Genomic DNA, 24512 nt, shown 5'->3' with positions numbered 1-24512 from the left:
TTTCCCGATGTTGCCATGTTAACACTGCTGCTGGCGAAGGAGCGGAGGGGAGAGCAAGAGAACCCTCCGCTCTTTCGGCTCCGCGGGCCGGATAGAACAGCCGAACGGGCCGGATCCGGCCCGCGGGCCGTAGTTTGCCCACAGCTGGTCAGGAGTCTAAAATCGAGGCCTGTGGTCAGTCTGCCTGAGGTGTTCATGAGGACGGAGCAGGGTCAACACGCTCAACAAGAAGCTGCAGTGCAGCCCGGCCGGCGTGGCTCAGGGGTTGAGCATCGACCTATGAACCAGGCGGTCAGGGTTTGATTCCTGGTCAGGGCCTGTCCTGTGTGGGGTGTGCAGGAGGCAGCCGATCAATGATTCTCTCTCATCATGGATGTTTCTGTCTCTCCCTCCATCTCCAAAATCAAGAAAAATATATTAAAAAAAATGTAACGCAGCAGCTGATGGGCAAGCGCGGTGTCCCGCCAGCAGGGAGCTACGAGAGGGAGTTTGGCCAAACAGCGGCGGTGCCTTCCTTCCCTGGTGGCTCCCACCGAGGAGGGAATAACCAGCCCCGACCACGGCGTGCTCCCTCCGAGCGGATTCACTCACCTCCCAGGTGATAACCAGCTCCGATTTGCTGCCTCCACCGCCACTGACGTTGGCTGGGGTGACTTCGGGGACTGTGCAGGGGACAAAACACAGGTCGGGTCAGGTCAGGGGGCAAAGGGCAAACGAGGGCCAGGGAGCTGCCCGGCGAGGTGACTCCCTGCCAACAAGCACTCGAGGCTCACGCCTGTCTCCTGAGGTCAGAGGCCCCGTGCCCAGGGGCCCAGGCATCACCACGGAAGCTGCTGTAGGTGTGTGTGACGCGGCTCCCGGGCCGGCCCCCGCCCGGCTCGGCGGGATGGCGAAGGACTGGGGGCTGGTTCAAGGCGCGGGAGGCGTTTATTAACCTTGGGGTGGTGCGTGCAGTGGTGGTGGGGGGGATAGAGGGCGCATGCGTGGGTCTGCAGAGGGCTGCGCGGAGCAGGGCCAGGCTGGCGGGCTCTAGAGGAGGGTGAGCGTGGGCTGGGGTGGAGGGAAGTGTGGGCAGAGGCACCCCCTGGCTCCCGTGCTTCACCTCTTTGAGCCCCGTTTTTTCTGTGAAAGAGGGGAGACGATGCGAGCGCCCTCCTGGGGACGCGGGGAGGGATGGCTGCAATCACCCTGAGGGGAGGCCCGGGATTGGCTTGTCATCCGCAGGCAAGTGAGAGACGCGGCCAAGGTGTGAGGGTGTCTGGCTGGGGGTGTAGCTGGTGACTGGGACTTGTTTATAGCCAATGACATCCATCGAATGGACTTTGTCCAAGTGTGGGGTTCGAGTTCCCCTTTGTTTAGGGCAGGGGTGGGCAAACTTTTTGACTTGAGGGCCACAATGGGTTCTTAAACTGGACCGGAGGGCCGGAACAAAAGCATGGATGGAGTGTTTGTGTGAACTAATATAAATTCCAAGTAAAGGAGCGGAGGGGAGAGCAAGAGAACCGGATAGAACAGCCGGATCCGGCCCGCGGGCCGTAGTTTGCCCAAGGCTGGTTTAGGGTCTCTGCTATCCCTTCAACAAGCGGGGGGCGGAGGGGGGGCTCATCTCAGCGGGGACCCCTATAGCCCAGGCCCTGTGTGTGTGAGAGAAGTTAAGGTACAAGTGACCCAGATGAGTTCACATCCCTCCCTCCTGTAGTCACGGAAGCTGCAGACATGAGGTGGGTGGGTGGTGGGGGGGGCAGGGGGGGGGCGCGGAGGAGGCAGGGAAACTGCTGACTGGGCCCCGGGAATCAGCGGGATGCCCCGACCCCAGCTCCCGGGGTGGCTTATGCCCCAAGGGAATGGGACTGGGCTGCTGTGAACAACTCCCTCTTTGCCACGGGTGATTTCTGAGTTGATTCATTTGCAACGTGGGATGTGCCTTAAAAAGACAGCTCCTGGCCCAGCCGGCAGGGCTCAGTGGTTGAGCGTGGACCTATGAGCCAGAAGGTCAGGGTTCGAGTCCCTGTCAGGGCACATGCCTGGGTTGCAGGCTCAATCCCCACCCCGTGTGAGGCGTGCAGGAGGCAGCCATTCAGTGATTCTCTCTCATCGTTGATGTTTCTCTCTCTCTCCCGCCCTTCCTCTCTGAAATCAATAAAAAAATATATTTAAAAAAAGAAGACAGCTCCTGGCAGGCGGGTCTTGGTGACAGGCGGGCTGATGAGGAAGAGCTGGCATCGAGGGGCTCAGCACAGCGTCCCGCACGGGGACCGGGTGACGGGGGGGGACTCAGCTCCTGGTTGAAGCCACTGCGGGCAGCTGGGTGGCAGGGCTGCTGGCCAAGGTCCTGACGGCGGCGAGGGATGTGCTCAGGGGCTCTGAGGGCTGGTGCGGGGAAGCCGAGCCCTGAGGGGCCACTGTGTCGGGGCTACTCACGGGCCTCTTCGGTCCTCCGCTTCTCCGAGGGCGGGCTGGGCTCCCCGATCCCGATCGCATTGGCTGCCACCGTGCGGAACTCATATTCCACCCAAGGGTTCAGACCCACCACGGTCGCCGTGAACGTCCTCCCGTCGATGACATCGGGGACTGAAAGACAGCAGGGGGCACCCATGCTGGGCAGGTGGCACCCCTCCTTCCTCCCCACCGAATGATGCTCAGGGGTGTGGGGGTCTGAGGGCGCGGTGAGGGGTCTGAGGGCACTATGGGGGGTCTGAGGGAGCTGTGGGGGGTCTGAGGGCACTATGGTGGGTCTGAGGGAGCTGTGGGGGCTCTGAGGGCGCTGTGGGGGGTCTGAGGGCGCTGTGGGAGATCTGAGGGTGCTGTGGGGGTCTGAGGGAGCTGTGGGGGGTCTGAGGGCACTATGGTGGGTCTGAGGGAGCTGTGGGGGGTCTGAGAGAGCTGTGGGGGGTCTGAGGGCACTATGGTGGGTCTGAGGGCGCTGTGGGGGGGTCTGAGGGAGCTGTGGGGGGTCTGAGGGAGCTGTGGGGGGTCTGAGGGAGCTGTGGGGAGTCTGAGGGAGCTGTGAGGGGTCTGAGGGAGCTGTGGGGGGTCTGAGAGAGCTGTGGGGGGTCTGAGGGAGCTGTGGGGGGTCTGAGGGTGCTGTGGGGGTCTGAGGGAGCTGTGGGGGGTCTGAGGGCACTATGGTGAGTCTGAGGGAGCTGTGGGGGGTCTGAGGGAGCTGTGGGGGGTCTGAGGGAGCTGTGGGGGGTATGAGGGCACTATGGTGGGTCTGAGGGAGCTGTGGGGGGTCTGAGAGAGCTGTGGGGGGTCTGAGGGAGCTGTGGGGGGTCTGAGAGAGCTGTGGGGGGTCTGAGAGAGCTGTGGGGGGTCTGAGGGAGCTGTGGGGGGTCTGAGAGAGCTGTGGGGGGTCTGAGGGAGCTGTGGGGGGTCTGAGGGAGCTGTGGGGGGTCTGAGAGAGCTGTGGGGGGTCTGAGGGAGCTGTGGGGGGTCTGAGGGAGCTGTGGGGGGTCTGAGGGCGCTGTGGGGGGTCTGAGGGAGCTGTGGGGGGTCTGAGGGCGCTGTGGGGGGTCTGAGGGTGCTGTGGGGGGTCTGAGGGAGCTGTGGGGAGTCTGAGGGGGCTGTGGGGGTCTGAGGGGCTGTGGGGAGTCTGAGGCCTGTTGTCCTCACCATACAATAAGGCTAGTATTTCTCAATCCCAGCACATTGAGAAAACCCATGAGGAGCAACCAGCAGAGCATGTGGCATGTAGTAAGGTCTCAGCGAATCCTCGTTGTGCTGTAAGCATCACCCTCAGCACCCCTCACCGCCCCCCCTCCCCCCTTCATCATATCTGCGCAGCACTTCCTATCGGTAACCAAGTTTCACAACCCTCTCTTTTGCCTCATAGTAAACAGCTCCTGCCACGCCCACTGAGCGGAGAGGACAGAGGCGTGCAGAGGGCTGCTGGCCAGCGGCCAGGGCCAGAATCCAGCGCTAACGCCGGCTCCCATCTCCCTCCCTGAACCGCCTGGGGCTGGGGACAGCGATGCGCGGCACACACAGAAACCCACTTGCGAAGCTGGAGAAGTGAAGTGAAAAGAAAAGGAGGCTGTGAAAATCACCACGACTCCTCCGAACTGCACGAACCTGGGCACATCGCTCCGTCATTTCTCCTTCCAGCATCCGGGCCACACAGCCAGCCTCGGGCTAGGGGAGTGGGTGGCTTGCTGGCCATAACTACGGGTTTGTCCATCCGTGCCCCCCCCTCGACCCCCCAATGAAACCGAAATGAAATAACACAGGTCAACCTGGAGTTCCTGACAGGTCAGCGACGGCATGGCCAGCTCACGTGTTTTTAATATAACCTCACCGCAGGGTCTCCGGTTTGATTCCAGGTCAAGGGTCAAGGACACGTACCTGGGATGCAGGTTCCATCCCTGACCCCGGTCAGGGCTCATGTGAGAGGAAACCAATTGACGTGTCTCTCTCACATCAGTGTTTCTCTCTCTCTCTGTCTTCCCCTCCTGCCCTTCCACTCTCTCCAGAAAGCAATGAAAAAATACCCTCGGGTGAGGGTTCAAAAAGCAGAAAGAAACAACATTAAATGAATGACAGCACCTGAGACCTGGGGAACACGGCCACAGCGTGCCATCGGCGGCTGTCTGCGCGCCCTGGGCCTCTGCCGCCGCCGTGCTTCCCGGTAACGCCGAGCGTCAGGCGGCCTGTGGGACCAACCCCAGGCCCCGGCGGTACCTGTGCTGACGGCCTGCCAGCCCACGGAGAACGGCGTCCGGGCCTGAACGACGTACAGGGTGACGGGGCTGTGGTTGTCGGGCCCAGGGCTCCAGGAGAGCTGGGCGGTGGTATCTGTGATCTCGTCGATGGTCACGGCCTCCGGGGGTCCTGGGGGACCTGCCGGAGAGGGAGACCCTCAGAGGTGCCCAGCGTGTGTCCACACGTCCGAGAAAGGGATCGCGTGACAGAGCGGGGCCCAGTTCCTCCACCATTCGTCCACCCGCCACAGCCCCCCGCGTCAGTTCCTTACTGAGAGCCACCAGGTGCCCCATTCTTCAGGGCTGAAACTAGAGATGAAGGAGACAAGGCTGCTCCCTCCAGGGCTCACAGTAAACAGGGAAAACTCATGGGGTCACAGCGTTGCCCTGCCCCGCACACCTGCCCCTAAACAAGAGCAAACACACGCCTGTGTGCGCGGGCGGAGCTGGGAAGGCCCCAGAGCTCCTCTCAGGCTGGGCTCTGCCAGAGCTCTGTCAGCTGGGGCTGCAGTCCGTGACCGGTGGTACAGCCTCTGGCCCTGTCCCTGCAGCCTGAGGCCCTGTCCCTGCAGCCTGGGGCCCTGTCCCTGCAGCCTGAGGTCCTGCCTGTGCAGCCTGGGGTCCTGTCCCTGCAGCCTGGGGTCCTGTCCCTGCAGCCTGGGGTCCTGTCCCTGCAGCCTGAGGCCCTGTCCCTGCAGCCTGAGGCCCTGTCCCTGCAGCCTGGGGTCCTGTCCCTGCAGCCTGAGGCCCTGTTCCTGCAGCCTGAGGCCCTGTCCCTGCAGCCTGGGGTCCTGTCCCTGCAGCCTGGGGCCCTGTCCCTGCAGCCTGAGGTCCTGCCTGTGCAGCCTGGGGTCCTGTCCCTGCAGCCTGAGGTCCTGTCCCTGCAGCCTGGGGTCCTGTCCCTGCAGCCTGGGGTCCTGTCCCTGCAGCCTGGGGCCCTGTCCCTTCAGTCTGGGTCCTGTCCCTGCAGCCTGGGGTCCTGTCCCTGCAGCCTGGGGTCCTGTCCCTGCAGCCTGGGGTCCTGTCCCTGCAGCCTGAGGCCCTGTCCCTGCAGCCTGAGGCCCTGTCCCTGCAGCCTCGGGCCCTGTCCCTGCAGCCTGAGGCCCTGTCCCTGCAGCCTGGGGTCCTGTCCCTGCAGCCTCAGACCCGGTCCCTGCAGCCTGAGGCCCTGTCCCTGCAGCCTGGGGCCCTGTCCCTGCAGCCTGGGGCCCTGTCCCTGCAGCCTGAGGCCCTGTCCCTGCAGCCTGAGGTTCTGTCCCTGCAGCCTGAGGCCCTGTCCCTGCAGCCTTGGGCCCAGTCCCTGCAGCCTGGGGTCCTGTCCCTGCAGCCTTGGGCCCAGTCCCTGCAGCCTGGGGTCCTGTCCCTGCAGCCTCGGACCCGGTCCCTGCAGCCTCGGGCCCTGTCCCTGCAGCCTGAGGCCCTGTCCCTGCAGCCTCGGGCCCTGTCCCTGCAGCCTGAGGCCCTGTCCCTGCAGCCTGGGGTCCTGTCCCTGCAGCCTCAGACCCGGTCCCTGCAGCCTGGGGCCCTGTCCCTGCAGCCTGGGGTCCTGTCCCTGCAGCCTGGGGTCCTGTCCCTGCAGCCTGAGGCCCTGTCCCTGCAGCCTGGGGTCCTGTCCCTGCAGCCTGAGGCCCTGTCCCTGCAGCCTGGGGTCCTGTCCCTGCAGCCTGAGGCCCTGTCCCTGCAGCCTGAGGCCCTGTCCCTGCAGCCTGGGGTCCTGTCCCTGCAGCCTGAGGCCCTGTCCCTGCAGCCTGGGGTCCTGTCCCTGCAGCCTGGGGTCCTGTCCCTGCAGCCTGGGGTCCTGTCCCTGCAGCCTCGGGCCCTGTCCCTGCAGCCTGGGGTCCTGTCCCTGCAGCCTGAGGTCCAGTCCCTGCAGCCTTGGGCCCAGTCCCTGCAGCCTGGGGTCCTGTCCCTGCAGCCTGAGGCCCTGTACCTGCAGCCTGAGGCCCTGTCCCTGCAGCCTAGGGCCCTGTCCCTGAAGCCTGAGGCCCTGTACCTGCAGCCTGAGGCCCTGTCCCTGCAGCCTGAGGTCCAGTCCCTGCAGCCTTGGGCCCAGTCCCTGCAGCCTGGGGTCCTGTCCCTGCAGCCTCGGACCCGGTCCCTGCAGCCTTGGGCCCAGTCCCTGCAGCCTGGGGTCCTGTCCCTGCAGCCTCGGACCCGGTCCCTGCAGCCTCGGGCCCTGTCCCTGCAGCCTGAGGCCCTGTCCCTGAAGCCTGAGGCCCTGTCCCTGCAGCCTCGGACCCGGTCCCTGCAGCCTGAGGCCCTGTCCCTGCAGCCTGGGGTCCTGCCTGTGCAGCGTACTCCCTGCTCCCCTCCCTGACGGGTACTGGGTCTGCCCATGTGCGTAAATCATGGACACGGAGGCCAGCCCTCACTGGTAGTTCCATGCATTTCTCAGAAGGCAAGATCGACCACCTCGAGAGAGGAGGTGGCGAGAGAAGGTGACTGGGAGGGACATGTCATGATGACAGTCCTGCCCATCACAGGACAGAGGATGTGATGCCCCAATTTCTCTTTCCTCCTCCCCAGTCACTGATCGCCGGAGGGGGAGACGAGCTTTTCCTCCTCCCCCTCCGCTGAAGGGAGGGGCTGGGAATCTGGGTGCTGGGGTGACTGGTTTTCTACGGTGACATTTCAGCCTGTCCGTCAAATGCCACCTTCATAGAACCAGGGCCACCTTTGTCCCTGGCACCTTATGAACCTGATAAAGTCCAGACGACGACAGGATCTTTTCCTCGTCAGCCTTCGCGTCCTGGCTTCCCCCTCCCACCTCCCCCTCAACCAGGCTCCTTCGATGCCTTTACAATCAGAGCCCCAGAGGCAGACAAGAGTCCCCCAAACCCCTCCGTGCACAGAACCATAGGCGGGACCCGAGCCGGCAGTTGGCGGCTGAGAAGGAAACGCGGGGTGGCGTGACCTTGGCCGCTGGAGATAAGACGGGACCTTCAAGGCTCTTTGAGTCCCAGCCCCCCTCCCCCCCCATGTAGCTACCGCCTTACGTAATGTTGACCAGCTTTGTTGTGGAGAAGTGGGGTCCCTCTTTCAAAACCGCTCAATGAGCAAATACCTGTCCTCTGAACAGCATGTTCCCGTGGTCTGGGCTCGTGACAGCATGTTCCCGTGGTCAGAGGGGACACTGCGTGATGCCCGCATCCTTGGTCCCTCCCAGGAAGGACCGCCATCGGTGGCGAGAGAATAAATCAGGTGACCACTGGGGGACCTAGGCTGTCCGAGCCAGACTCACAGCTGGATGGGGTCCCATCCGAAACCTCCCGCAGGGCAGGGCGCCCTCGCCCGCCCCGGGGGACTCGCAGGAGGCACGGCCCAGCAGAGAAGATGGAGCGAGGGGCGAGGGGCTGTGGCTGAAAGGGGCGCGCCAATCTGGTGGCCCCCTGAACTGATTAGACTAGATTTTCTTTTAGGCTGCGTTGGCAAATTTCTCCTGACACTTAATGTTATTTTCTGTGAAATGAAGTATACAATATCATTTAAGAACTTCAAGTCTCACTGATTTAAATTTTTATTAGTGTAATTTATTGGCGTTTAAACTGCTGATCTGAACATTATCCTAATTAAATAGAGGATAAATTTTCAGCAACCGAATTCTTTTGTCCCCAAGGGGAGAGCAGACCAGCTTGGGTGATTTTAAAGTGGAAATAAACACATTTCCGTAAGTTATGCCGCGGGTGGCTCCGCCCCGGTCGGAAGTGTTTTCCCTTATCGCCCCTCATCTGTGCCATTCCTGAGCCCGTTTGAAAGGCCATTTAAAGGGGAACCAAAGCAGACAGTTAACTTCTCTCGACAGTTCGAGCTGGTAACTCCCTCACGTCCCCCCGACGTTTCGCCTGGAGAGAGAGAAGCTTGCTGTGGCCCCAATACCCCGGAGCTGTGTGCTGAGGCTCACCGCCTGCACACCTCACATCCCCGATCGCATTTTCCTGCAGCCACAGTGCTGCTGGCCCAAGAGGCCTCCCCCGGGCCCCCCATGGGGGTCCAGGTAGAGGAGACGCGGGCGAGATCTCCGTTTGATGCTCCGAACGGCTTCCCTTTCCATGGCTTAGAAAACCATAGGGCACGCTGGCGCGTACACCAGTGCACGAAGATTTTACATTTAATTTAAACGTATTTCCTAAAAGTCCATGCACTTGTTCCCTTACAGAATGGTTTGGGGGGCTTGGCATTGAGCCCATCGGTGTGGCTCAGCCGGGGGTTCCCGCTGTGGTCAGGCCACGGAATCCCCACCCATGTGTTTGCACATGAACTCCCAGCTAAATGACAACTCTGGCGTCAGCAGGTGTGCACGGGACACAACTGTGCACTTCAGAGAAGAAGGAGGAAACTGGGGGAGCTGGGGATGAGGTCACGCCGGCCACTCTTCCAGCCCTGGCCTCCAACACTAATTGGGGTTAGCGCCGATGAACCCTAAGAAAGCACAGCTGGAGCCCCCCCCTTCAGCCACCAGCTTTCTTTCCTCTGAAGTCATCCTAGGTCCCCTCGGCGCCGGTGGCCACGCCCAGGGGTGATCTTTGATACAAAGTAGCCATTTGCTCATCTCCTGTGAGAAACGGATGAGCAGAACCTACGGACACTGCTCGCCCCTAGTTACAGCGTTTCGCTTCTGACTTTCATTCTAAACCGCAGGAGGTTTTAGAAGTCTGTGCAGGAGAAGATGCCACGGAACTCTTTTAAGGCCGAAAGCCAGCCCCGCTCCCCCACAATACCTCTGACGATGAGGTCGGCGGCCGCGGACAGCTGGTCCACGCTGGTCTGGACCGTGCAGACGTATTTCCCAGCATGCTTCAGCTGGATGTTCCGGATCATCAAATCCCCAGCTGAATCCTGCTGATAAAGGAGTGGCCACCATTAGTTCTTAATGAGTTCTAAACGTCGTTACCACATGAAGGACACTGCGGTGGTGGGTTTATTTCACCCTGGCGGACGGGAACGTGAGTGACGCGAGCCGCAGCCGATCGAAACAGGGAGGCGGCCCGGCCACAAGGACCCCAGCCTGTGTGGAACACACCTGGGACCTCACTGCAGGGGTCCAGCTTCTCTGGGTCTCCTTTGGCACCGGGGTTCGAAGCACGTGACTTACGGAGAGTGGGAGGAAGAATGCTCGGGTCCATCAACGCCCGCTGGGGAACAGCTCATTGCAAGTGACAAATGGGCCGCAAATTTGGGGGATCTATAGTTAATCTCGGCGGCATCGGTCATGATGGCTTTGAAGGTAATGGAAAGTATACAATTTGGTACTTGATTTCCGTTTTAAAAAGTGCATGGAAGAGCCCAGCTGGTGTGGCTCAGTGGTTGAACCTCGACCTAGGAACCAGGAGATTAGGGTTCGGTTCCCAGTCAGGGCACATGCCCGGGTTGCGGGCTTGATCCCCAGTGTGGGGTGTGCAGGAGGCAGCCGATCCATGATTCTGTCTCGTCACTGATGTTTCTGCCTCTCTCCCTCTCCCTTCCTCTCTGAAATCAGTAAGAACATATTAAGGGGGAAAAAAAAAAGACTAACTTTGCGTTTCTTTTCCAGAGAACCTAGGTGCCTGAGTCAGCGCCACGCGGGCGGGTCCTGTGGACACTGTGGCCTCAACACTTACCCCGCCGACCCGTTCGAAGTGGTCCCCGTCCCTGTCGAAGTCTATCCGGTGTCCGTTGAATGACCAGGTGAACACGATGTCCAGCGAGTGGTCCTGTCTCACCTGGCAGGTGAGGACGATGCTTTCCCCAACGGTGACGTCCATGCTGGCGGGGGGCACCGTCACCCTCGTGGGGTCTGCAGAGCGAAGACAAGAGAGAGGACACAGGCTGGGGGCTCGTGCAGGAACACTCCGATTCCAGAGCCTCACTTTATTTTTTCTCAGGCTGTGACCCCAACCCTCAGATTTGGGCCAGGAGGTCATTTAAAAAAAATAATTTTATTAACTTCAAGGAGGAAGAGGGGGGGGAGGAGAGAGAGAGAGAGAGAGAGAGAGAGAGAGAGAGAGAGATCAATGATGAGAGAATCATGATCAGCTGCCTCCTGCACGCCCCCTACTGGGGATCGAGCCTGCAACCTGGGCATGTGGCCTGAGCAGGAATCAAACCATGACCTCCTGGGTCATAGGTCGATGCTCACGCACGGAGCCAGGCCGGCCGGGCTGGGTATTTTTCATTTTTAGTGAGGAAAGGAGTGGAGAGCAAATCACCTTAGGATGATTCTAAGCGAAAGTCTAGGAATCACTCCCTTTTGACAGAACATGTCCCGGATCATTTTTGAATTTAAAATTTGCCTCACCTATCCATGAATAATTCCTGGCTACAATTATACTAGGTGTACGAGTTAATAAAGGCGGATTTTGTCATCAAAGAAAACACGATAATTTCAAGAGAAACATCAACAGTGCTTTATTCAAAGTAATGTCCATCGCTAGCTACACATTTCCCCCATCCTTCAGGTAATTTGTGGATAGCGTCCCAATAGAACTTTTCTTGTTTTGAGGCAAACCATTCAGAGACCCAATGTTCCACTTCTTCGTATGTACGTTTTGAAGTGCTGCTCAGAAAGTGCGTGTGCCGTCGATCGGAACAAGTGGTCATCTGAAGGAGCAAGGGCTGGTGAATACAGCGGGTGGGTTCATGCTTCCCAGGCAAGATCTTTTAACGTGTCTTCAACTGGTTTTGAAGTGTGTGATGGTGCATCATCATGAAGCAAAATTACTTTGCCGTGTCTTCTGGCACATTCTGGTTGTTCCACTATCAAAGCATGGTTCAAATTGATTATTTATTGTCCATAGCGATCAGTGTTAACGGTTTCACCTGGTTTTAGAAGCTCATAATACACCACACCTTCCTGATCCCACCGAACGCAGAGCACTGTCTTCTTTCCCAAGCAATTTGGCTTTGCAGTCGATGTTGATGGTTGACCTGGATCAACCCATGATTCTGTGCGTTTGGGTTTCTCAAAATAAATCCACTTTTCATCGCCAGTCACAACTCGATGCAAAAGACTTTCTTTCGTGCTGCTGAAGCAACATTTTACTGATGACTTTTCGGTTTTTCATTTGTCTTTCGTTCAGTTGATGTGGCACCCATTTTCCTTCCTTTAAAATCTTTCCCATTGCTTGTAAATGATCAGAAATTGTTTGCTGAGCAACATTTAATCTTTCGGCAAGTTGTTTTTGAGTTTGACATGCATCTTCATCCAATAATGCTTGTACTTGTTGGTCTTCAAACTTTTTCAGTTGACCTGGACGTTCTTTGTCTTTCACATCGAAATCATCACTTTTAAAGCATTTAGACCAGCGCTCACAAGGATCTTGAGATGGAGCATCTTCACCAGAAGCTTCCCGAAGTATATGATAAGTTTTTCTTCAAAATAAAGTAATGGATGAAAACTTCCTGCAAATGCTCTTTTTTTTGGCACGAAGTTTGACATTTTTAAGCATAAAAATATCTATGATGTTCACACCTTCAGCAAATTTGACATGAAGTTTTGAAGCTTGTTGTCAATACAACAAAATAGCATACGTATCAGATCACATATATATCAACATACACGGAGTGGCCAGATTATTATGACCACCTGACGTTTGTAGGCACATTAGCCGTCCACTGCATCGTATGAGATATGGAAGCTGAAGGCCTGTTCGAACACCTTTGCTGTCTGCAGTCACCAAGATAAAAGGTCTCCAATTCGCACAGGAACACAAGGATTGGACAGTCGAGCATTGGAAAAAAGTCATGTGGTCCGATGAACCACGTTTCCAGTTGCATCATGCAGATGGCCGAGTGAGAATTTTGCGGAAACAGCATGAAAGCATGCACCCCATATGCATGAGTACAAGCCTTCAAGCTGGTGGGGGCAGTGTTATGGTTTGGGGCATGTTTTCCTGGCATGATTTGGGCCCTTTAATTCCTGTGGAACAATGTCTGAATAGCACAACATACCTAAGGATCGTTGCTGATCAAGTTCATCCGATCATGTTGATGGCGTATCCCAATGGAGATGGCTTCTTCCAACAAGACAATGCGCCATGCCACGGTGCTCGTATTGTGCAGGAGTGGTTTCCAGAACATGAGGGAGACTTTCCCTTGCTTAGGTGGCCCCCACAGTCACCAGATCTCAATCCAATGGAGCTTTGTGGGACGAAGTTAAAAGAGCCATCAGGCAGCTGGTTCCACAACCATCAAATCTCACAGAACTGGACAGTGCTATTCATCAGGCATGGGGTCAGATCCCTCGCATCACCTTTCAGCATCATGGAGTCAATGCCAAGAAGAATCGCCGCAGTATTGAAGGCAAAAGGTGGCCCAGCGAAGTCCTGATGGGGTGCTCGCAATCATCTGGCCACTCAGTGTGTGTGTAACTCCAGCTAGTGAAAAGAATCCGCATTAGTAACAGGACCTGGTCTGCGTCTATGTTTCCCTTTGGTAACATGTTGCTAAGTCCACTTTACCTCGCTGTCCGCCGATGCTGCAGTGTCGGCGTTCATTCATTGGTGGATGTACCTACCGAGCGTGCCTTGTGCGTTACGGCCCAGCGCTGTGTGGCGTGCTTTACAAGGATGGTTTCACGGATTCTTTTTTTAAAATATATTTTATTGATTTTTTACAGAAAGGAAGGGAGAGGGATAGAGAGTCAGAAACATCGATGAGAGAGAAACATCGATCAGCTGCCTCCTGCACACTCCCCACTGGGGATGTGCCCGCCACCAAGGTACATGCCCTTGACCGGAATCGAACCTGGGACCCCTCAGTCCGCAGGCCGACGCTCTATCCACTGAGCCACACCGGTTAGGGCGGTTTCACGGATTCTTAACAAGCAGGTACTTTTATCGTCCCCCCTTAACCGATGAGGAAGCATGTCTACGAGGGGTCAAGGCTCCCGGCCAGTGAGTCACTGGGCTAAAGGATCCCAAAGGAACCCCGCCCGTGTCTGCGAAATAAAATCCCGCCGCCGACAGTGCGTAGGGAAGGCACGGGAGGGCCTTGCTGGTGAAGGGAGCACACCCGGGGGGGCAGCCGGCTGTGTCCACGGACACAGAGTGAGGATTGATTTCCCTAAAATACAAAAGCAAGGGCCTGCGCCCCTCGAGGCGAGGACGGGGTGCCACAGACTGTGCCTTCCTTGGTCAGGGCCACATGCAGGCGACAGCCCAGGGCCCGGCCTGCACGTGGCCATGCAGACCCCAGGAAGAACCGCATCTGGTCAGCAGGTGGCGCTGCCGCCCCAGCCGAAGGAGCAGCCTCCTTTCTGCCTCTGCTCCTACTTGCGGCCATCTACCGGTTTACAGGTGCCTCAGCCGGAGGAGTCAGCATCTCGGGAAACGGGCAATCGTGCTCATTCTCTTCTTAAAAAATGTTTTTATTGATTTCAGAAAGAGAGGAAGGGGAGAGGGAAAGAAAGATAGAAACTTTAATGATAAGAGAGAATCATGGGTCGGCTGGCTGCTGCCTCCTGCACACCCCTCCTGGGCATGTGCCCTGACGGGGAAAGGAACCGTGACCTCCTGGTTCACGGGTCGATGGCCAACCACTGAGCCACACAGGCCGGGCACTAATGCTCAGGTTCTAAAGCGGCATTTCTTCCTCTGCTTATGGATTTGAGGAAAAGTTACTGAGCAGCATGCGATGCATAAAGAATGTATAAAGCTGCCGAAACTGGTTTGGCTCAGTGGATAGAGCGTCGGCCTGCGGACTGAAGGGTCCTGGGTTCGATTCCGGTCAAGGGCATGTACCTTGGTTGCGGGCACATCCCCAGTAGCGGTGTGCAGGAGGCAGCTGATGGATGTTTCTCTCTCATCGATGTTTCTAGCTCTCTATCCCTCTCCCTTCCTCTCTGTAAAATATCAATAAAATATATTTAAAAAAAAAAAAAAGAATGTATAAAGCTTTTTGCAGAACAAAATCCAGCAACCTCCCACCCCTCCCTTCCCTCCGGCAGTGTGGGCCACTCCTGACTCGCTTGTTTGGGGGTGATCAGTAATTCCAAGTGCACTTTTTTTTCCCTGGAAACCCTTCAGGATGGACACGGTGAACAGCCCCTGGGCCCTGCCAGACGCCCTGTGGGTGGGCGTGGCGGGTGAGGCGTGAGCTCGCTGCTGGGAGACATTGTTCCTGTGGTATCGCTTGGCCCAGAGCCTGATCCGCGTACAGTCAACGCGATTCCAAGGAAGGAGGATGAATGGGAGAGTTCTCCATGCGGGTTCTGTGCCTGTTCCTCGTTTTGAGGAGAGTGAAATAGGTAGGCAGCACCCTGTTGCCGGGAAGAACTGCTTTTGGGGCGGGCGTGCGGGTCCCCGCAGCCTCCGCGCCCACCCCAGCCACGGGCGCCTGCTCCTCTATTGGGAGTCGCTGATCCAGAGAGAACAGGAAATCAGTGGAGGGTCAGGGAAGCAGGGAGTAGCTTAAATTAGTTTATGTTCAGGGAGATGTTTACGACTTTTCCTGCCTTTGAAGTTAGGCCCAGGGCACAGAAATCTGAAGTCACATCAAATTGTCTGAAACCTGCATGTACTCGGTGCAGAGGACGGTGGAGTGAGGGAGAGTGGGAACCGGGAGCAGAGGAAAGAGACGGAAACACAGAGAAACAGCAAGAAAGACGCGGCCGGGGGCAGAGCATCCCTGCTCCTCAGACCAGCGGTCAGGAGCCACACAGGACGGGCCCGGGCCCCGGAGGCACGCTGTGCGGGGAAGCGGGGTGTGAGCAGACAGCCTGTTGAGAAGAACCCTTCCTTCCAGCTGCATCGGGCTCCTTCCACCGAAGCAGGGCCTGTTTGTTCTGAGTCCCGGGTTTGTTCCTCCACTGGCCGACCTCTGCGTGGCGCCTGTGGGAAGCACGGCCCCGAAAAGCCCTGGGGCTCGCCCAGCGTGGGATCGTGGGATCGTGGGGTCGGAGACGCCGGAGAGGGGCATTGCTGGGGCAAAGAGAGAAATCGCTTTCTGCTCTGGATGGTTAACTGGAAACAAAAATCAACTACTTCCTCATTCCAGAAGCACGTTCCTGACTTGAATTAAAGCAGACGCCTAGGGGTGTGTGTGTGTGAGTGTGTGTTTCTCTGAGTGTGTTGGTGTGCGTGTGTGTGTCTGTGTGTGCATGTTATGTGCCTCTGTGTGTGTGTGTGTGTGTGAGTGTGTTTTTCTGAGTGTGTATCCAGATGTCTGTCACTCAGTACATCTTTTTTTTTTTTTTTTTTAATATATTTTATTTTTTACAGAGAGGAAGGGAGAGGGATAGAGAGTTAGAAACATCGATGGGAGAGAAACATCGATCAGCTGCCTCTTGCACACCTCCCACTGGGGATGTGCCCGTAACCAGGGGATGTGCCCGTAACCAAGGTACATGCCCTTGACTGGAATCGAACCTGGGACCCTTCAGTCTGCAGGCCGACGTTCTATCCTCTGAGCCAAACTTGTCAGGGCAGTACATCTTTTTGTTGTTGTTAATCCTCACCCAAGGATATTTTCCCATTGATTTTTAGAGAGAGAGGAAGGGAGGGGGAGAGACACAGAGAGAGAAACATCCATGTGAGGGAGACCTCTCGGCTGGTGCCTCCCGCACGGGCCCTGATGAGCCTGTGACTCTAGTGCAGGGGTCCTCAAACTACGGCCCGCGGGCCACATGCGGCCCACCGAGGACATGTATCCGGCCCGCCGGGTGCCGATGCCTGTCCTGCTTAGCAGCCGACTCGTCCCGGGCCCGCAGTGCGCATAGGAATTTGTTCATAGTTTTTTTTTAAACTATAGTCCGGCCCTCCAATGGTCTGAGGGACAGGGACCTGGCCCCCTGTTTAAAAAGTTTGAGGACCCCTGCTCTAGTGTCTTAAAGCCCCTGGTTCCAGGTTTGGCCTCGTGGCCCCGATGAGGCACGGGGCCCCCGAGACGTCGTGTCTGTGATTGGGAAGGGATGGTGTCTGGCAGCCCAGGACGGCTATGAAGTGCAAACCGAGTTCATGGAATTTAACGAGCTTCATAAGCCATGAGGCGCTACCCCAGCCTGCGGTAGGATTCTTGCTGCTCTCCGGGTGGGGGATCTGCTGGGGAAACCCAGGAGGGGGGACTCCTTCCGTGGCTCAGGAGGGGGCCGTTCGGACAGGACGGGAAGAGCTGGTGGTTATAAGCGAGGCTCCCAGGACGGCTGTGGCTGCTCAGTCAGAGCCCGCGATGATGGCAAAGGAATTCCTGCTCCCAGCTCGGACGCCGACCCACAGGAGCTCCTGCTCCATCGCCCAACGCTTCAGGCCGGCGGCTCGATCCCAACGCACCGGCGGCGGCCTGGCTCCTCACGTCCCCGGAGGAAAGGGTGCCGTGGAAATGGCCCGAAGGAGGACGAACCCCGGAACGGATGAGAAAAGTGGCAAGTTCTAGAAGAATCAGAGAACCGGCTAGAAAAGGAGGACAGACAGGAACTGCGAAAACGCAGCACCTGGAGGGCTGGGTGAGGAGGAGGAGCTCGTCTGCCCGCTGGTGACGAAGATGCCCACGCCGCCGGGGCTGGAGGAGGTGATGACGTCCATGACGGCGCTCAGGGGTCCGTGCGCAGGAGACAGCGGGGGCGACGTCACAGCTCGCGTGTTTAGCTTCATGACCGTAACCACGCGTAAGGCTGCAGGGTGTTTATCCAGGTGGCCAAGTGCTGTGTTCAGGAAACATACCCACCCCCTTTTTAAAAATCTATTTTATTGGTTTCAGAGAGGGAGGGAGAGGGAAAGAGGTGAAGCATCGACGATGAGAGACAGTCACGGATCGGCTGCCTCCTGCACGCCCCACATGGGGGATCGAGGCCGCAGCCCGGGCATGAGCCCTGACCGGGAATCGAACCGTGACCTCCTGGCTCATAGGTCAACGTTCACCCACGGAGCCCCGCCCGCCGGCAGCCCCTTCCGTGTGATGGTCGCCTGGTAGGTCATTGATATGACGTGGGAAAAGAGGAGAGAAGAAGGCGATTTCCTGGAGGTGCCTCGTTCCTGTGGACTGCAATGCTCTCTCCAGGTTCTCGGTGAAACGGCGGGGACACCCTGAGGCCTGTCACCGTCACCGAGCACTGGCACAGTCCCACCGCCAGAGCTCACCTGTACTCTGTGCCACCAGGTGCCAGGACCTGGCCCCACACCTGCCTGTGTTCTCTTCCTAAACACAGCCCCGTCTTGCTTGTCCGTCATGCCAGCGGCGTCCCCGGCACACGTGCACACTCTGCCGGCGGGTAACGCGCCGAGTTTTCACCCCCTTTCGGGGTTAGCTGATTTGAACCAATGCATGAAGCCAGACTAAGCTTTGAACAAAGAGGATTTAGCCACTAGACTTTCTGATGGGGATACGTGACAGACAGAGTTTACGGAACAGAGCTGGCAGCAGCCAGGGACGAGGGCGCACGGATACCAAACGGATGATGCTTGACGTTCGCGATGGCATTGCTTCCCGTTACCGGCAGAGCCTGGGCCAGAATGGACGTCTGTTTGAAAACAGGTGTTGACCAAAACAATTTACTTATTTCTGTAGAGTCTCTTAAGTTTTGAAAATGAACTGTACGTTAGTCAACACTGACTTGATAATCATTTGTGCCTGGGTCTTTCAAAGAAAAGCAGCTTCCCCCAAACACGCCGGGGTTGGGGCGGGAGACAGCATTTAGTGCGAGAAAAACGTGCGTGTAAGTCTCCAAGGAAATCCTGGGCCCTCGCCGGTTTGGCTCAGCGGATAGAGCGTCGGCCTGTGGTGCCAGGTTCGATTCTGGTCAAGGGCACATGCCCGGTAGGGGGCGTGCAGGAGGCAGCCGATCCATGATTCTCTCTCATCACTGATGTTTCTATCTCTCTCCCTTCCTCCCTGAAATCAATAAAAATGTATAATTTAAAAAAAAAAAAGAAAGAAACACTGGGGCCTCTAAGCAATGACGACATCTGCCTCGCTTTGTAAGGACGCCAAGAGGAGAGGGACAGCTCCCGAAATGAGGCCCGATGCTCAGGCCGCTGCTGGCGAAAGGACCCCTGGGAAATTCAGTGCACGGACTTCCCTTCGCCAGCACCGTGGACAGCTCCCCCATGAAACAGCGCACCCACCTGCGGACGACCCCCGAGTGACTTCCAGGCGGGAGAGCCCAGGCTCACGGCGCCCACGTCCAGCCTCCACGCGCTCCGTGGCCATCACGGGCGCCGTGGCTAATGCTGCGGACAGGACAACCTGACCTGCACCGGGAAGATTAACAGCCGGGGAATCGTGACGCAGGCTCCCGCTCGTTTGCTATGCTGATGTCTGCCGCTACCTTAATGGATTATGCGAGCGGTTTATGGGGCATGGCCGAAAATATACTTTACTGAGGGACAGCAACGATCGGAGCCGAGCTGAGTGCAGGGATGTCGCTGACTGTGAAATATGAAATCTTTGGAAAACCTCTGTTTCCACCTCTTGCCTTCTCTTTCATATCATTCCCCGGAGGCCCGGCATCACACAAGGACGAAGAGTAACTTTCAGGAACTTGCCCTGACCGGTTTGGCTCAGTGGATAGAGTGTCGGCCTGCGGACTGAAAGGTCCCAGGTTTGATTCTGGTCAAGGGCACGTACCTTGGTTGCGGGCACATCCCCAGTAGGAGGTGTGCAGGAGGCAGCTGATCGATGTTTCTCTCTCATCGATGTTTCTAACTCTCTATCCCTCTCTGTAAAAAATCAATAAAATATATTAAAAAAAATAAAAAATAAAAAAATAAAAGGAACTTCGGAGAGAATCCCCAAGGATGCGGGGAGATTGCTCACCGCACAGGGTCACGCCAAGGCGCGTGGGGGTGGGTGGGGGTGTGGGTAGCAATCTTCGAAGGGCCATCTGTCCCTCCGCAGGGGTCAGTAGAATTTACCAGTAATTCCTCATCTGGATTCCAGGACAGGGGATGTGATTACGGGATGCTCAGCACAGACTTAGCACCCGCACCGTGTCACGCACCGGGGGTCACCCACACGCAGTCCCTGCTTCTTTTACAGGCGCAGTGAAGTGACCCTGGTGATACGGATAACCTGAGCGCAGTGGCGAGTGGGGCCTGAATAAATCCGATAAATGACGGAGGTCTCCATGCTGCGGGGCCTCCCCTTCCTTTGCGACCGGACTATTTGGCCACAAATAATTTACATATGGGCACGATTTTATAGGAACAGAGTCATAAAAAAGCCACAAAAGCAATCACTGGGATTATGGATGAGGCCCTGTGCTAGCTCCCTCCCATAAATTACCTCATTTCCTCCGCATGCCCAGTCTATTAGGGCTCTGGGAAGTCCCGAAACCCTCTGAACAGTAGCGCAGGGGTGTTCTTCATAAGAGGCGCGAGCCCATGAAGAAGGACAGAGTGGCTGGGAGGCACCCCACTGAAACGGGGGTGCTGGGAAGCAACTGGGTGGTGGGCGGACAGGCCCTGAAGCGTACGCTGCAACAGGGAACTGCAAGCAGCAGACTGGCTCCCTGTCCAGACCCTCCCCACTGCCCCGCTCCCTCCCAGGGGCTGGAACTGGTGGTGCGAGGTAGCACTGGAGGTCCAGGGATGGATCACAGCACCAATGTTTCTTAGCTTCATTTAATCCCCAGACACTCGCTCTTCCTTTTTTTTTTAAATATGATTTTTGAGGGAGAGGGAGAGATAGAAACATCCATGAGAGAGAAACATCGATCTGCTGCCTCCTGCACGCCCCCTATTGGGCCGCCTGGGGCGCCCGACAGCCCAGGCTCATCTCTGAGGCCCCAGCCTGTCCACGGTGCCCGCTGGTTCACTGGGGTTGGGATGAAGAATTACACGGCCGCCTGGCGATGCTTCCTCCCTGCCCCCTCCGGGCGCACCGGCCCAGCCCATTTCACGGCCCGCCTCTCTGTCCCACGTCAGCACCTGTGTTACCGGCCGTCCTGCGTGATGGGCGGATTCTTACCCCCTCGGTACTCTCTCTTCCGGACAGCACACAGCATCCGTCCCTCGACCCACCCATTGTCCTGCAAACTGGTTTCCAAATCAAGGCAGCTCTGCCTCCGTGGGCTTTTGATTGAACCAGGTGATCTGACAAACGACAGCGTCCTCTGGGCCAGATGCGGCAGATAACCGCGGGCCGGGGGCACCTTTCGGAGGCTATTGATTCAAAGCAGCTGACACCCATCTTCCCGGCACGGACGGATGTGCTGGCGGCACAGAAATGATGGCCATCTCGCCGCGAAGGTTAATCAGATACCTGGGAGCTCGGCGCCGCCCCTCGGTAAAGCGCAAGTCACTCCGAGATCAATCGCAGGCCTAGCTGCCCACGCTGTGTCCCTCGGATCACGGGACTGCTACCAAGCCAGACGCTGTGCCGGCTGGGGTTGTCTCGCCCGCTGAGAGCACTGATTTGTGGCTTTTATAATCCATGCACAGGGGTAAACAACATAAATATAAGAAGCGGATATAAAGTCATGATTTACTTGTTCTGAGAACGAGCCACTAATCTCTCAGGCCTCGGCTGCTCGGAAAACACGGCCGGGCTGTAGGTAGGTCTTCAGGGGCCGGAGCAAGATGCAAAGGGAGGCGCTGTGAGAGCCCCCTTGGTCACTGGTGGGGGCGGGGGGGCAGTGGGGGGTGTGGAAGCGCAGTGATATTGACTCTCATCGACAGATAACTGCTGTCTGGCTGCCGTGGCTCCGTGGTTGAGCGTCCACCCATGAACCAGGAGGTCACGGTTTGATTCCCGGTCAGGGCACACGCCCGGGTTGTGGGTTTGATCCCCAGTAGGGGGCGTGCAGGAGGCAGCCGATCAGTGGTTCTCTCTCACCCAACAGGTCTGTGGGCTGTGGTCAGATCAGCTCCAAGAGCCCCCAGTTTGTAACCTCTGGTCACAGCGGACGTCAACATGCTGCTGGTGTCTCCTGACACCCCTCTTCCCCCTGCTCCCCTCGCTTCCTGCTCCTGAACGGAGGAGTCTGGAGGCCACTTCCTCCTGGGGATGGGAGCGTGGACCTGGAGGGAGACACCCGGGAGCCTGAAGCACGTCCACCCGAGGTGAGATCCACCTCAGGGGCCCCTCTGCTGTGTCCCCCCATCTCTGCCACCAGCTGCATCCCGCACAAGCCGACATGGGGGCTGTCGGGCCGACGACCCTGACTTACTCTCAAGGGTTTAAAGCGCAGGCGTGAGCAGAGGTATTGTCCATGGAACGTCCTCAGATTCCACCATGAGACTGAAGAGAGAGGGGCCCTTCCCTGGGCTATGTTTTAACACTGTGCTCCTTGTAATTAGCGGGATAATCTTCTAACCCACACTGCGCTGCTGGTTATGGGTGACTGCAAGCTGGGCGGGAAAATAGGATGCCGGGGATGAGAAGAAAAGTGGAGGCGACAGAATCCGGCCCAGGGGCACGCTCCTGCCGGGGGCAGCGAAGCACAAGGTGGAAATACGCTCCCCAAACCGCAGAACTGTGGACCGATAGCGTCAGTGTTCACAGGGTCAGCATCGTCCGCAGTCCCCGGTCGGCCCTGAGAATGCAGGCAGGTGCTCGGACCACACACCCGTCTGCTGCCCTCGCCCTGGTCCCCAGGCTCACAGCCCCCGGCAACTGATGTCCCGCCTAACAACAGGATCACTAGCCTCATCTTGTGCGTGGCCTGATTATTTGAAACATTTTCCTTTTTTAAAACCCTCATCTGGGGATTTTTAAAAAAAATTGATTTTAGAGAGAGAAGAAGGGAGAGGGGGAGGGAAGGAGGGAGAGGAAGAGAGAGAGAGAAAGAGAGAGAGAGAGAGAGAGAGAGAGAGAGAGAAACATCGATGTGAGAGTGAAACATCATGAGCCTCTCATACTTGCCCTGACCAGGAATCGAACCCGCAACCTTCTGGTGCACAGGATGACATGCCAACAAACCGAGCCCCTGGCTGGGGCAAACCGTTTTCCTTTGGTTGAACAAAAATCATACCCTCTGCTCCAAAACTTCTGCCCTATTAGGCGTTTCCCAGGGGCTTGTTAAACATGACGATTCCTGGCCCTCGGCCCTGGAGACGTTGGTTTGGCGGTCCGGGGAGGGGCCAGGAATGCGCGTGCACAAAGGACACCAGACAACGGTGATGCTTGTGGCCCAGGGCCCACAGCGTCGAGAGGGCGGGAAAGGGACACGTCCTTTGTGTCTTTGACTATTCCCTCGCATTCGGGTGGCATCAGGGAGTCCCCCGGCCCCTATACTGGTTTCTGTAATCGATTTCCATGGTCTCACCCATGAAGAAGTGTCTGTGCAGACAGCAAGGTGACCAGATGTCCCACTGAGACTGAGGGCAAAGCCGATGGGGACCGACACCTGTGACATCAGGAGAGGTCTGGGCGTGGCTTAGGAAAGTCTACAGGACACAAGGCCCTTCTGATAGGACAATGGATCCCGCTCTTCCAGACAGAATGCGAGCTTGGCCTACATGTGAGCAGTTCTACTCGTGCAGAGAGAGGGGGGTTTAATACGAGGAGGGTGACATGTTTTCCAGCTGGGGAAATCTTGGAGTTGGTGGACCTAATCTTCACCTGGTCACGGCTCCGGACTTGCTCACACGGATTGTAGGAGCGCTGGAGGCATGTCAGAGGCACGTCAGAGGCCACGGCAAAGGCCAGGGTGCTGGCGTTTCCTCTCCCACCTCCAGTCATCCACCTTGAGCTCTTCAAATGGCTGCATGAGAGAGACGACCATCCGCCCTGGCCGGTTTGGCTCAGTGGATAGAGCATCGGCCTGTGGACGGAAGGGTCTCAGATTCCACTCAAGGGCACGTACCTTGGTTGCAGGCTCGATCCCTGGCCGGCCTGGTTGCGGGAGGCAACCCATCGATACATCTCTCTCACATCGATGTTTCTCTGTCTCTCCATCTCCCTCCCACTCTCTCTAAAAAAAAAAAAAAATCAATAGAAAAATATCCTCGGGTTGAGGATGAACAACAACAGCCAAAAAGACAACCGTCCTCACCTTTCAGAAAGGGACCTTGCTGGAGTCCATCAGAGAGCGATGATGGAGATGCCAATTAACTCGCTCTCATCTTGCTCAGATTCTGTATTTAACCTAAAGGCCCTCGGTCTTTTGGGCGGTTTGCTCAGATTTGATTGCCTTTGACAACCAGAGAAATTGAATCACGGCGTGGTGGGGCTACCCCGCCTGCCTCTGGCACAGAGAACAGATATCAGGAGAGGAAGGGGAGAGTTGCTCATGAATTATTCTCACATGTGTCTTCTCTGGCTCAGGGTTTGTGAGAGACCAAACTAGTCTTTTTTTTCTTAAAAAATGTTTTTTATTGACTTTTAGATAGAGAGGAAGGAAGGGAGAGAGGGAGGGAGAGAGAGAGAGAGAGAGAGAGAGAGAAACATCAATGATGAGAGAGAATCATTAATCGGCTGCCTCCTGCACACCCCCCACTGGGGATCGAGCCTGCAACTGGGCATGTGCCCTGACCGGGAATCGAACCTGTGACCTCCTGGTTCATAGGTCGCTGCTCAACCACTGAGCCCCAGTATTCTTTACAGAGTTGGGACCAAGTGTTGGCTTCCCCTTGGGATCACCTTGAAAATGCAGATGGATCACACACACACACACACACACACACACACACACACACACACACCTCTGCTTCTGAGAGGGCACGTGCCCATGACCCGTCTGTATGCCCCAGCGGCACTCTCAAACCACAGGAAGCTCCGGTATTGAGGCACAGAGGACAAAAGGGCTTAATTTTACTTCCTCTTGTCAATGATCACACAATTAGCCCTTTAAAACCCACCTCAGCTTTGGAATTGACAAAACTAACACACCCTAGTTGGAAACAAACTGTACTGATCTCCCAGCGTTTTATGGACGGAAAAGCTCAACCCTTATGGACGGACCAC

General features: G+C 57.0%; 1 protein-coding gene across 3 annotated transcripts in view; it reads right to left on the bottom strand.

Annotated features, from left to right (window-relative positions):
* The window catches only part of CNTN4 (contactin 4), a 476106-nt gene that overhangs the window by 10501 nt on the left and 441093 nt on the right, over positions 1–24512 (bottom strand). For 2 of the 3 annotated variants that reach the window (XM_080672715.1, XM_080672714.1), the window contains exons 14-18: positions 10295–10470; positions 9416–9536; positions 4678–4836; positions 2422–2571; positions 592–662 (exon numbers count right to left, since the gene is read on the bottom strand). In XM_080672715.1, coding sequence (XP_080528841.1) covers positions 592–662; positions 2422–2571; positions 4678–4836; positions 9416–9536; positions 10295–10470 — 677 coding nt within the window. The remainder of the gene's footprint in view (positions 1–591; positions 663–2421; positions 2572–4677; positions 4837–9415; positions 9537–10294; positions 10471–24512) is intronic. The other variant, XM_080672716.1, reaches the window with a different exon arrangement.

The sequence above is a fragment of the Plecotus auritus genome, assembly GCF_963455305.1.
Source record: "Plecotus auritus genome assembly, chromosome: 6".
NCBI lineage: Eukaryota > Metazoa > Chordata > Mammalia > Chiroptera > Vespertilionidae > Plecotus > Plecotus auritus.
This window is presented reverse-complemented; position numbering and strand designations above follow the sequence as displayed.